The sequence below is a fragment of the Urocampus carinirostris genome, chromosome 1 (genome assembly GCF_059441175.1).
Source record: "Urocampus carinirostris isolate Australia breed hairy pipefish chromosome 1, RoL_Ucar_1.0, whole genome shotgun sequence".
NCBI classification, from domain to species: domain Eukaryota; kingdom Metazoa; phylum Chordata; class Actinopteri; order Syngnathiformes; family Syngnathidae; genus Urocampus; species Urocampus carinirostris.
In genome coordinates this window covers 29,962,851-29,977,462 of record NC_142349.1, presented here as the reverse complement: position 1 = coordinate 29,977,462, position 14,612 = coordinate 29,962,851, and the positions used below count along the sequence as shown (strand labels likewise).

Sequence of the window (14,612 nt, the reverse complement as noted above, 5' to 3'; positions counted from 1 at the left end):
TGTTCCTAATTAGCGCATACGGTTTTATACGCATTTTTAAAATACCTTATCTTATTCTTTGTTGCTACTATGTTAAAAAAACAGGTTAATTAGAGGAATTGGGGTTAAATAAACTCAGTCAACCACAAAAGAAATAATTACATTTGTTAGTTATTTTATAACAGGTCCATGGGCACCTCATCTATCCTTTGGAGGCATCACGCTGAAGACCCCCAATCTCAAGAGATTCACATGAAGTATTCTACTCAAGTAGAATTTTCGCCACAAATTCAAGTAAAAAGGCCCTGGTGAGAATAGAACTCACGGCCCCTTGTTTACATGACCAGTGCTCTAACCACTGAGCTACAAGGTCCATCTTCCGTTGTGAAAGGCCGTTACACAACAGACTTAGGCCACTTTTACTAAGCCACACAAAAATATAATATTTTTATTCAAAACAGAGTACAGTAGTTCAAGCTTTTGCACGAACTGACCATCCAACTACTGGAACAGGATTAAAACAATATTACTTCGTTATCATCAGGTTTGTTATTGTAAGTAAAATAGATCCAGTAAATCACAAAAAAAAACAAATAATTTTACCAGAAAATCATAATAGCAATGGGAGGGGATTTTCAGAAAAAGTCCACGGGCAACTCAGCTGTTCTTAAGGAGACCCCTGATGTAGAGCGTGTTTTTTTTATGTCTCTTAGGACCTGTGATTTTTGTTTTTGCTTTCCATGAGTTGTCATTGTCTAGGAAAAAAGGAACTCCAACTAGTAGCGGTGGAGTGAAATCCAGAAGAGACCAGGCCAGGCAACCTCTCTGACAACATTTCCAGGTTTTGGTACATCTCTGGTTGCATAGATTTCTGCCTTGCAAAGCCGAGTCCAAACGAGACGTGAGCAGTTGTCCATGAATCTCCTCCACAAAGTTAGCACTATGGAAGTGCTTTCAACAGACTCCTTGATTACACGGCAACATAATACAATGAGCACAGGAACACACTAGGGCCTTAATAATGAACCTGATTTATCCCCAGTGTCCATTCCCGGCGCCATCTGCAAGATTAAACGCGCCAATGCAGTGATATCTCTTCATACGAGCTCGATTTATCATGCTTGTAGCTTGTATTGCTAGTGTAAATAGTGAATTTTCCCGATATGAAATAATCAAAAAACAACTGACCTGTTACCAACCTCCCAAAAGTATCCAAATGAAATGAATATAAAACTTACATACAAACTTTTTTTTTTACAGCACACAGGTTTTATTTTCTTTGTATATTAATGAAGCAAAGAGCTGCAAAAACCTTCCCACGGCTTTGTAACCCATAGTTGCTGCTTCTTCATACACCACTGCAGTCACAGAGCTGGTCATCTTCTTGAAAATCTTCTACCGGCCAGGGCGGCCATTGAAATCCATTCCAGTTGTACCTGACCTGCCTCAAGTTGTCAGTCCCTGTAGATTAGGGGTCATCAACTTGATGCCCGTGGCCACCAGCCGCACCAGCGTTTCCAGTTGGGACAGCAAAGGTGCCCGTCGACCTGAAAATAGCTAATCAGTGCTGGGTTCATGTGATTATTTAGTAAAATGTTTCCTTTTCTGTGGTTGACTTTGTCTATTCAACCCTACTTAAAAAAAACAACTGGTAATAACATACCAGTATAGTAATAACATGAAAAGTTATTTTAGAAAAGCATATCGAACTGGGTGCCTTTTGAGTTAAATGGTAACAAAAAGTAGCTCTCAGCTTGAATAAAGTTGAAGATCCCGGCTGTAAATAAACAGCGACTTCTGCTATCTCCTGCAAAGCTCCTTGTCACCTATCGACAAGTCTCAACATCTGGTCATGAATAGTGGTTCACAATTTTGAAAGTTTGTGAAGTCACACCCCTGGTTGGTTTTATAGGCTTAATGACATCTTCCTGTTTAAATAGCATACAAATAGTAGACGTTGACTGATAATACTTCTTAACCATGTCACACACACAAACACCATGATTTTATAGTATTTTTTATAGTATTTCTGTATTTCATTCTCCTTTTATTTCTCGGAAAACACCTTACTATTTCACATTCCGAAACACATTGATAGCGTCACAAAAAGCCATGAAAAAGGAGATGCTACACGATAAACACAAACTTGCTGTTGAATATAAACAAGGGGTTTAGAATCAGGCGGTCTCTAGTGGTAGCCTCTGGGACTGCTGGTAGCATGGATTTACCCACATATGTAGAACAAGATTTTTGTTCCAAAAAATGTGTATATTGAAATTCTCGTGTTTAGAGGTGCTCGTATAAAGAGGTACCACTGTATTTCAAAGGCTCCCACCGCCATTCCCATATCCTCGCCACGTTTTCGAGCGCTAAGATGAACGCTGTCAGGAGCCAATCGGTTTCACCTGTCACATTGTCTGAATGAGGAACAAGGCAGGAAGTTATTGCGTGCAATTCGGATCTGGCTCAGCCTTTCTTTTTCCCTTTTTGTCTTGACCTCTGCTTTTCCCACGATTGTTCAGCAGCAGGAAACTCGTACAAAACGCATCTGACTCTGAAGGAACCCGACCACCTGTCGGCCACAAACACTTTGAAACAAAACCAACATCTCAGCTGACGCACACACGCAAACTTTAGATGCCCTCACAAGCATCCGCACCCAAAAGTCGTTTTCAAACATCGGTTGGGAAAACAAAAATAAAATAAGTTTGGCTTAGAAACAGTAAACTAGCATACTTCATGTGTGTAAAATTATTATTACGGGCAAAGCTTAATGAATGGTTCAGTACCTGAAAGTGTTGAAAGAGCCAGAACAGACTAAAAACAAAACCAGAAAACTCATATTTGGAGCCGCACAAAAAATAAAAGTCTATAGAAGCTTTTTTAAATAAAAATAAGCCATAACTAAAAGTTGCTCATTTGATATTTATTTCAAACATTTTTAAGGCTTAGAAAAACGTTAAGAATGTATATTTATTTTAAAATATATCAATTTCTCCCCATTTCCAAGCATTTTTGAAAAATCTCTAGGTGTTGGGATTTTTGATGGACCCAAAGGCAGGAAACAGGAAACTCACAGTACTCGAGAAATGATGGTATTTATCAAAAAAATGCTCAATAAAGTACCATCAAGCGTTCAAAAACAACAATAAAACTGTCTGAATCATAAACCAATAGAACAAACCTCGGAAACAAAGATGTACTATAAAATGTGATGAATAAAAAGGAAGTTGGAAATGAAAATCGCCCGACACTGAAAGGTGTCCCGAAATGTCGTTATGAAGGGTGAGGCTAATTAGGGAGAGGTGTGGTGTGATTTGACACACCTGTCCCAATTACAAACTAATCAGGTGCCCTCTGTTGGACGTAGGCGCCCCAGACCCTAAAACTACGTAGAGTCGGATGTGAATGAATGAGTCATTTTAATTGGTTGTTATATATATTTTTAATTACACTTTCACATCATACTAACACACTGACACACAGTGGAGAACACATTTATCAAGGACAGAATCGTATACACGAAATAAATTAAAGACAATTACCTGTTTGTGTTCATTTCAAAAATTTTGAATGAAAAAGCAGAGCTGTTCATATCATACATTGTGTGTTCAAATTTGCCTTACTAGACTGTAATGATAACGATGATTGGAAATTAAAAATGAAAATCGAAGCTTTTTTTGTATATCACTTTGGACAAGAAAATGCAACTCAAAGTGCCGAATAAAAACATTCAATGTACAATAAGGAAATAAAGGTAATATGTGAATTTTGTTAGTTGCTTGTAAAGTATGTATTTTGTAGTTGTTGAGGAATAAAATATCCTTACATGCCTTGAATGTTTTTCCTTATTTTGATTGTTATCATTCAATACAATAGTAATCAATGTAAGTACATCAAATGACAGCAAATAAGCCAATAAGAAATTTTATCCGAGTAATGGATTTTAGATCCTCGACCAAACATCATCATCATTATGTTTAAAGTAGTTAAGACATGAAGTTGATTTCCTCCGTGCAGTCACATTGATTTTTGATGCCATTCTTGTCGTGGGGTGCAGTGCACTCCTAGCTGGCTTGCTTGATTGTTTTAGCTGCTTGTTTTTCCTAAAATGAGTTGCAGGAAGTCCTTCCTGTTTTCAATGCCACTTGAATAGAAGGGCCTGATGTGTTGCTGTGTGACAAACACAAACCACAGGTTAAGCTCACATTTTTCATCGTTTCACCTTTCCTCACAAAGGAGCTGGACCCCTGACATCGGAGGGACTTAAGTCTTCTTTTTGCCTGTGCAGGATTCACCAAAATGGTTTGTGATATGTCTCCAAACTCTCATCTTCATCTTTATTCTTCCCTTTGATCCAGGAAATAGGGCACAGTAAACTTCCAGCTTCTGTTTGGCTGACTTCCCACTGGAAGTGCTGAAATGGGGAGCACTCTGAGTGTGTGTTTGCACGTGCGCTTGAGAGTTAAAATATTCCCACAAGCACTAAGTAGACTAACAGATGAATCAAATATTTGCCATGACCTCCATAGGGACATTGACATCAGATCAACATTATTCACTTCTAGGTCAAACAAGAGTACAGTTAAAAATACTACATTACAAATAACTAAATGATCCCAAAAGGCCTCAAAATTTGTGCAATTTAGGGATGGAAAGGTAATAATATTGGTGCTGAAGCTAAGCCTATTTAAGAAAATTCCATATCTCAAATGAGAGGGACATTTTTCACACCGCTTTGTGGTATCTCACCCAACAGCCGAGATATCTTTCTTTGCTTTGCTCTTGGCCAACAGGCAAAAAGAGGAAATGGCAAAAGTAAATTAATCCTCACGGGAGATAAATTGGCTAAAGAAAGCTATTCGAAGACAGATTCAGAAAAATTAAAAATTGAAAAGCGAATTAGGAGAATTTCTGGAAACCTTTAAAGAGATAACCGGTTCAACAACTATGCAAAAAAGTGTAGGAGACGGATAGACTCATATCCTCCCTGCAAAAATCTACTAAAGTAGTAGTTTTGGACCTACACTATGGGATCTGTCAGAATCAGAATAAATGGTAGACCCAATCCCGTAACGTTTCACTCAAAAGTTTATTGGGATATCGAGGAAACCAACGCCTGCAATCTGATGCTCGCTGGACAGGGAGAGCAAGCAGCGCACGGGAGCGTGATCGGAATACGGAAGTGGATTTGCCGGAGCGGAAGATCGGAGCGTGGTCAAATGGGCAAAACGGGTTGATAGCCGGAGCAGGAGATCAGAGCGTGGTCGGAGCGGAAGATCGGAGCGTGGTCAAATGGGCAAAACGGGTCGATAGCCGGAGCAGGAGATCAGAGCCTGGTTGGTGGTCAAAAACGGGTCGTTAGCTGGAGAGGGAGATCAGAGCGTGGTCAAATGGACAAAACGGGTCGATAGCCGGAGCCGGAGATCAGAGTGTGGTCGGTGGTCAAGAATAAGTAAAGCCGGAGACAAACGGGAAATCAGGAACAGACGAGTAGGATACGGATGAAGATGGGACCCAGAGTCAAAGTTTTTGCCTTGTGTATGCAGAGGTTCACTGACGGACTGACAAGGAGTGAGTGGAGTACTGAGTTTAAATAGGAGGTGATTCAATCAGGCAACAAGCAGCAGCTGGCGCCAAACGAGCGGGCACAGGTGAGGGAAATGAGTAATCACGACAGGATCAATGTCAAAATGCACACAAACAGTACGCTCAAGATGTAAGAGGGACAGTGATGATTCAGAACTTACCGGTAATACAGAATCAGCCGCTCAATGAGTGATAACTCAACTCCAAGAACGAGAAATACAAATTAACCCAGAAAAATTTTGATTTTTCTATCCGCTTCCCACAAGAGCATGGCCATCTGGCTTTGTGTTACAAACAGAATGGGAAAGATTGCCAATTTGAAACAAGCCACTAAAACGCACTACTTTGATACAATGATCCAAAAAAATGCAATTAATCAACAAGACCAAGAAAAAACAATGGAATAAAACCTTTCGGATTCTTCTTGTGTATTGGACCCTGGAAAAAACTTCCAAAACAACTCGAATATAAAGACTTTTAGGATTATCTAAAACTTTCTGAACATAAATTTGACATTGTTGCAAATAAAGAAACATAGATAAAAGTGATATCAAGAAAGCATTTAGTACTGTTGGTTACAAACTACTGATCAATAACAATCACTGGAATCTTAGATGTTGCATTGAAGTAGATTCAAAGCTACTTAGAAAACAGACGCGAATATGTTACTTGGGATGGATACCTATCAAACTGGCAAACAATCAAATGTGGTGTCCCACAAGAATAAGTTTTTGGGACCATAGTTTTTTCCTCTAATGACATATGTTCAGTGTCGAAGATATTTCATTTAATATTTTTTTTCCGATGATACAAGCATACTACGTGGTGATGATAATGACTTACATCACCTAGAAAAACAGTAACCCAAGAATGACTAAAGCTACAAATATGGTTTAATACAAATACACTAACCCAGACCTTAACTAAAACTAAATACATACTATTCAGGAAAAAAACATAATCATGGGATCCACATCCACATGAATGATATCATAATTGACAGAGTTAAAAAAAACAACAAAAAGTGTTTTTTCATATGTGATGTTTTTCTATGTACATATATGTCATTTTGATTTACTAGAAATGGTACAAATAGTAGACGTTGACTTATAATACTTCTTAGCCATATCACAGACACAAAGACCATGATTTTCTAGTATTTCCTTCTTTTTTTTTTACATCACTCTCCCTTTATTCCTCAGAAAACACCTTACTATTTCCCATTCTGAAACACATGGATAGAGTCACAAAAAGACATAAAAGGATATGCTATACGATACAAACAAACTTCTGTTGAATATAAACAAGTGGCCAGAATCAGGCGTCTGTTCGCGGGTTAGCATTAGCTAACCCAAGTCAACATGCACTGTTTGTGCTCTAAAATAAAGAAGCAAATCCCTCCCCATCCCACTTCTATGACCCCTTCCTGACATAGCAAAATGTTACATGACACACACTTCCAGTCGATAGCCAACATACAACATGTCTGATTCAGCCGGGTTCACACGTCGGTTTCTCAGTCGTATCCGTGCTTAAGATCAGTGGCCTGACATGCTTGGATTTAGTTTGTCGATACTTAAGCAGAACTGAATAAGTACACGCAATTCTGCAATGTTTTTTCCCATAACAAGCAGCAAACTGTTAATTTTAAAATACACGCTGAAGACTGGATAAAGGACTCATAATGGTGTGCGGTCGATGCAATTTTCGTGGCATTTATTTTCATGTCCTTTTATATTTTGTATTAAAATATTGTATAAACGTCAGTTTTCATTGACATCGTAGGGGTGTGAATTAATCCATCAATGTGTTAATCACGTTGAGGACTTTTCTTGCAAAATATTTTTGATGATCACAGCAAGAGATCGTTGCGTATTTGAATGAGAGCACTCAAGTTTTGGATACTCACCAAAATTGCGAACAAGTGAAAATACCTTAAGTCCTTACATGGTCCAAAAGCAAACATCTATATCCCAGGAGATGATACTGAAAATTTTTCTGATATTTTTCCTACTTGTATTGAAAATGATTTCACAAAATCGTAATGGGCAGCTTTAACTCAAAACAACTTCAGTTCCTGATCTTACATCCCAAGCAGAGATGCTAGTCCCATTATTAAACGCCATTGAGGGTGTGATGCCTCAAAATTAGACTATTTAAACAAAAAAATAGCATTTATTTCAAATTGACTACCATTTGGGGGGACCATGACAAAATATGAAACACATTTTTTAGCTCCAGTAAAGCTCCTGTGAGAACAGCTAATTAATGTTTAGTTCAAAAAACTGAGATCAGTTTTGGATTTAGTTAAACAAAGGTATCAGACTAAAAAAAAAAAGCATCACTTGTAGGGTGGTCAATATCACTTTGGCGAATGTACTGCTTATTTTTATTCAGACCTGAAACATTTTCAATTGCTTCTATGGAAACAATGGTACTGGAATTGTAATAAACTCACTTCACACGAAGTTAAAACATGACACGAGAGACTTTCACCAGTTTTTGTTCATATTTACTACACGGCAGCACTGACAAGAAATCCAAAACAAGACAAGTGTATGTACAAGAGAATAGAGAGAACACCGCCAGCAGCTCCTCAAATTATTTCTATCACAAGCTCACAGACAATTCTTAAATAAAACAAACATTAGCTAGAGTGCAAACTAGACGACTCTGACTCTGTTGTTGTCGATGCCCCGTTGCGGCGTCTCGGTAAAACCTTCAAACTGGACACCCGGCTTAACGTCAAGGCTCTTCGGGCCGAGTTTTTGAAACTGGCCCCCAGGAAAGCGTACAGCAGCGGGTTCAGGCAGCAGTGAGCGAAAGCCATGGGCTCGGCCACCGAGAGCCACACACCGAGGAAGGCTTCCAGGTTGCAACTGCGGGGCACAACTTCCAAACGCAGCATTGCGTCCACAGAGATACCCGTGCCATATGGTAGCCAGCACACGAAGAAGCATAGCACTAGCGCAATGGTGGTCCTCACTGCCCGGCGCTTCTGCCTTTGTCCTCCCAGGGGCCCACGGGTCAGCCTGGTGACGATGACGCAGTAGCAAACCAGGAGCACCAGACCCGGAATCACCAGGCCCACGAGGACTAACTGCAGGTGGAAGACAGCCACCCAGATGGGAGCGCTTTCCTCTGGGTAAAACCTCTGGCACAGGGTGCTTCCTTCACCACCTTCTTGAGTTCGAGCGAATATCAAGTCTGGAAGTGCCAGCAAACCAGCGGGCAACCATGCTCCTGCAAAACCGGATGACCCAAAAACAGATTAGTGTTTATCGGAGGAGTTACGTTCCAAAAAGGACCTGTGATGGGCAGAGGTCGTGAAGTAGAAACCTTTATTTCTGATAATTATTATACAGGGTGTTTCAGGAAAAGTGATATCCTTTGAAAATTCACAATTAAATATTACAAAAATATGTGTGTTTCCTTGTACTAACTCACAAGCAGAATATTTGTATATGAATAAACAAATAGCAATCGGTTAGAGACTGTTACCCAAGATATGCTCCAGCGTGTTTGGCAGGAGATGGATTACCAGCTTGATGTACGCCGTGTCACAAGCGCTGAGCAAATTAAACATTCGTAAAATCGTTAAGATAATCCACATGCTTTTGAACTTCTCATTCAGATTTAGAGGAATAAATCTTATGATAAGCAACATTGTTACTTTTTAATTTCATTTGCCTTGTTCATGTAATTTCCATGATATTTATATCTCAATGGATTTATCATTTTTTGAAACACCCTGTACAATAAAATACCTTAATATGCATTGAAACCAAAGAGGAAACCCCTTTTACAGCTCGCGCATTAATTTAAAAAATAAAAGTACTGTATACTTTATTTGTAAACCCTTTTCTTATTTTCTACCAAGAGAGTTGAGGGACTGTTGAGCAAATTGGAATGCAGAACATAACCTAAAAGGAAAATCACTGAAGCAGAGAGACCGTGAAAGGCAATCTGCGTTATAGCTAGGGATTACTGTGTAGCCATCAATGGCAGTAAATTCTGTCAATGACCTTTGATTTTTATATTCTTCCTTTGTTGTGAATGAGATTAAAGATCAATGACGTATATAGTTGTCAAATGTAATGACTGAGAAAAGCAGGAAAAAGATCTGAGATTTTTGACAGGTATTTTCGTTCCTGTCAGTGAATGAGATGAAATAATATTGACATATATACAGGACTGTCTTGGAAAAATTGAATATTAGAATAAAGTTCCTCATTTCCTGCAAAGCAAGTTAAAACAATAAAATGTCAAAAATTCTGTGAATGAGCTGTGCAGATGATGGATGGCATTCTGGATTCATTTTCAAGCAACTGAAACATTGCAAGTCTTTTATTGTTCTAATAGTGATGATTATTGGGAACATTTCGAATATCCCATCTCAAAATTGTAGAGTATCATAATTAAAGTTGCCAGAAAATAAGGAACTCTATCACAGTATTCCAATTTTCTGAGACAGTCCTTTAGTACAGTGGTCAGCAACTTTTTCTGTACTAGCAAACGGTTCAATGTCTCACAATATTCTCACGTCACAGGCCCACTCAAGACAATATTGATAATAGCAATAGAAAATAAGCCTAAATTCACTGGGTCAATACTATACCACTCGGGGTCTAGATGACATGGAAAAAGGCTTTAGATTTGATCTAATCATCACACTTTATCACTCATGGTACCACAAGGTCTCGTATTTTTTTATCTTAAAGGCACACGTGATTGGTCCGTTGTTGTACAACATTGTTTAGGCGGAACTCATTCCCACAATGCTCCATTACGGTGCGTTGTTGTACAAGGGTTGATCAATCACGTGTGATTTCAAGATAAAAAGGCGAGACAACGTTGTACTGCGAGTAGTGTGGTGAAGATATAAAACCTAATGCCTTTTTTGACATCTTCAAAGGCGTTTATCACTGACGCAATCCGGGCTCGATTCCCGTTAGATCCAATGTTGAGAAAAAATGGTCGGAGGTATTTGTTGTCTGATCAACCATTTCTCAAAAATGGTAATTTACCACTGTAAAACCTCAAAAACGTTATTTAGGTATAGAATTGCATGTAAGCACGGATAAATAAGGTATAAGCAAACAGCATAGGCAAATCTTTTTTCTCACTCTGTGCAGCCCAGCACCAAGTGACCCACAGCCTGGTACCAGACCACGGACCAGAGGTTGCCGACCACTTCTTTATTATATACACTCTATTTATTAATAGTAGGGAGAGAAATGCAGACTAAGGAGAGACACTCACCTGCATAGACCAATCTGTGTGCCAGCATCTGCCTCAGGGCACCCGTGTTGGTGTCTGTGGCCCGCACTACCGCCAGGTAGCGGTCCAGACTTATGAAGGCCAGAATGAGCACGCTGCCGTACAAGTTGACCGTGTAGATAACGTGCACGCCAACGCAGGTGGCTGCGCCAAAGCGCCAGTCAGAGAGGGCCGCGTCCACTGCCCAAAACGGAAGTGCCAGCACAAAGAGGAGGTCGGCGGCTGAAAGGTGCAAGCGGTACCGGTCGGTTAGGCTGGATTTGGACCTGGAAAAGCCAAGTAAACATTAAATGCAGGGTTTTCAACCCCTTCAATTACTTATCTAAAAATGATGCCTCACCTACGCTGGCAACCCAACACAAAGACCACGAGCCCGTTTCCAGTAATGCCCAAGAGGAAGATCAGCGCATAGACCACAGGTAAAAAGACCTGCTGAAAGTCCGAGGTCATCCCATGCTCCACCTCACAAGGCTCCTCCAGATCGACACCAACGTCACCGGAACCGGAGCCAGAGCTGGTGTCGTTGTACTCGTAGTCAAAAAGGATGTGCTGAGGGGAAAGAAAATCATGGTTCAAGACGTGACAGATGCCGCAGTCTCAGGAGAAGCTTACCTCATAGTACGACATGACGGACTTCACTCACTCAGCGGGGTTAGCTTGGGACTCTAAAGGATGACTTATATAGTCTTGGTGGTGCTCCTCCCTCAAGGGCTCGATCCCATCTGTGTTTCTGCGCTTTTCCTGTTTTGGAGGTGTCAGGTGGTGATCACGCTACTATCACAGGATGCCGTCCTGTCCGTGTGCGACGCTTGAATTGTTTTGGCCCTGAGACCCCGGCTTTTTGATGGCCGAGGTCTATTGGCAATCGGAAAGAACCCACAAAAATTGCAGACAATGTGTGTGTGTGTGTGTGTGTGTGTGTGTGCAGATGTGAGAAGCGAGCCCTCCTGCATCACAATGACTCCACTAATTTAAGACAAACGGGGATGATTCACACAATACATAACAAAAACGTATTCTGATCAACTTATTTTTTTCATCTAAATTCTTACATTAGAAAATATTACCGGTAATTTACCTCTTTTCACATGACATCATCAATTCAAGCCATTTCAAGTCTCCCATTACAAAACGGAATTGACCTTCTTAAGCGGTGCAGTTAGTCTAGTATTCAGGCTTGGACAAATGACATTTCTGGTTGAGGGTGAAATGATTTCCGTAACACATAATATCAAAATTTAGAATACACGTCAGTGGTTGGCAATCACCTGGTCGCGGACCGGTACTGGGCCGTACAGAAAGAAAAACAAGTTCCATTCTTTTTTACCTTTTGCTGTTTTACTGACACTGCTACATTTCAAAATGAACTTGAAACGAGGCTTTGAGGTGATAGATTTGAACTAAAATCAGTATGGCTCCCACGGGTGGACGCAGTCACCTGTTGAGCGGTGCAACGGTGAAGTTGTAAACAAGGGTTCCCGCTCGCCGAAGATACAGTGAAGGACAAATCAAACCAAACTTTTGCACTTATTGCCAATCAGCATGGAGAATGGTGAACTACGTTGGAGTTGGAGGATGATGGATCCCCAAGTCAAGAACACAACACAGCGACCACAAAACATCAACAAGCTTTTCGCAGGGTTGGTTCATTTGGCGAGTTTGTATTTTTATTAACTTGACACGTGGATTGACGTGAGTGGGTTGCTATCAGCACGTCTGCCTCACAGTTGGGAGGTCCAGGGTTCAATTCCAGCTACCGGCCTCCTTGTGAGGAATTTGCATGTTCTCCCCGTGCCCTCGGCGCTCCAGTTTCTTCCTACATTCCAAAAACATGGCTGGGATGGGCCCAGCAATCCAGCGAACCTTGTTGGCATAAGGGGGTTGGAAAATGGATAAATGTGACTTTGGTGTGATGTTATGATGCATCTGAATGTTCCACGAGACTACACTGTGGATTTACGCTCATTACTATTATTAATGTTGTTATTATAATATCTTTATAATTGTTGTTATCATCATTGTTATTGTTATTTCAGAAATAGTACAAACATGTTTAATGCCACCATCGGGCCAGGCCATGAAAATATGATCAGACAATCCACCAGTCTGTGGTACAGAAAAGGTTGCCAACAACTGTTAAGGGCCATACAAATAAAGGTCACCTGACTTTATAATCAATAATGTTTTCACCGTATTGAATATGTTTATTACAGATCGTTTGAAATCAAACAGACATGTTTTATATTATTTAATTTGTCTAAAACTGTGTTGGGGCAGTGAACTATCATTGATAAAAATTTTGTACCACAGGGTGCTAGAACCACATGGACACTATCAATACCCTATCTATGTTTGCTGAATTTTGCAGCAAATCAGTGTGATATTAAAAATAGAATAAATATTTATTTCTCAATCATTTGAGTGCACTTTAAAGCACGTCTGCGGACATACTTCCTGCCTCAGCGGTGAATGTTCATCCTCTTCCAATAGACTAATCCCATAAACAAACAGTAAACGCCACAAATCCAAAGTGTTACACTTTTTAAAGAATCCCAGTCTCTTATCTCAACCGTTCCTCCCTTCCTCAAGGTTCACTGCTATCAGCTTTCCAAATCTCAGAAACAACAATACCGTGTAAAACTTGTTGACAGATATCTGACACTGATTAGTGAAAAACCTTGGGTGGGATGTTTTTTCTTGGTGCATAAAATATGGACACATTTAGTAAAGTTTCGTGTACAATACTTTTTTCCTTCAATGTGGTGAACAAATAAAGTCCAATCGCACAAATGTTTAGGGGTGAGTAACGATATCAGCCTTTATACAAGATATTGATATTATCAACAGTGACCGACACTTGTATGAGCTGCACTTTAGGGGACGTTTTCAAATAATATGCTTATACTGGTGACATATTCCTGCAACTTTATGCATATTATGTTGGGTTTTATAAGTATTTGTATTAGCTTTGGGTAAGACACTAGTGGCATTTTACATATTGGCTGTATTGTCATATGGTAATGATGACTATTAAAAAGCATTAAAAGTAGTCGATAAAAAGATGTATTGTATTGTACATCACCAATTTGTGAGATTTACAATGGAATTGGAAAACATACATGCATATATATGTACGGGTCAGGTGTATCGACATTTCGTTCTGTGTGCATGGTTACAAAGAATGACAATAAAAGTAAATTCTATTCTATTCTATTCTTCTATATATATATATATATATATATATATATATATATATATATATATATATATATATATATATATATATATATATATATATATATATATATACTTTTTTTACGCCACTCCATTGATTACAGTATTCAGAGGACGTTTGCCATTGCTCTGCCTGAATGTTAATGTCTCATAGCAAGTACATTACACAAATCCCATAATCAGTAAAGACTTAAATCAAATCCTTAATGTTTATTTTGAAATGGATGAGCATGCTAAGCACATACACAGTACGTACATTCTGACCTTTTTATTCGGAATCGGTTTCCACAGGGCAGCATGGCAGCGCAGTGGGTAGCGCGTGCGGCAGAGTTCTGCGGTCATAGGATCAAACCCTCCTGTGTGGAGTTTGCGTGTTCTCCCCGCGCTTCCGTGGGTTATCTCCGGCCACTCCGGTTTCCTCCCACATTCCAAAAACTTGCTTGTCAGGTTAATTGGCCGGTCCAAATAGTCCCTAGGTGTGAATGAGCGAGTGAGTTGTCCGTCTCTGTGTGCCCTGCGGCTAGCTGGCA

At 39.8% G+C, this 14,612-nt stretch overlaps 1 protein-coding gene across 1 annotated transcript; it reads right to left on the bottom strand.

Moving 5' to 3' along the window:
- Window positions 1-8,158: 8,158 nt before the first annotated feature.
- LOC148374255 (C-X-C chemokine receptor type 4-like) lies at window positions 8,159-11,507 on the bottom strand. Its single transcript, XM_088354775.1, has 4 exons — window positions 11,461-11,507; window positions 11,189-11,397; window positions 10,831-11,114; window positions 8,159-8,811 (listed from the first exon to the last, which is right to left on the bottom strand). Exons 1-4 carry the CDS (start codon window positions 11,473-11,475, stop codon window positions 8,216-8,218), a joined length of 1,104 nt encoding a protein of 367 aa, XP_088210901.1. The 5' UTR covers window positions 11,476-11,507; the 3' UTR covers window positions 8,159-8,215.
- Between the last annotated feature and the right edge of the window lie 3,105 nt (window positions 11,508-14,612).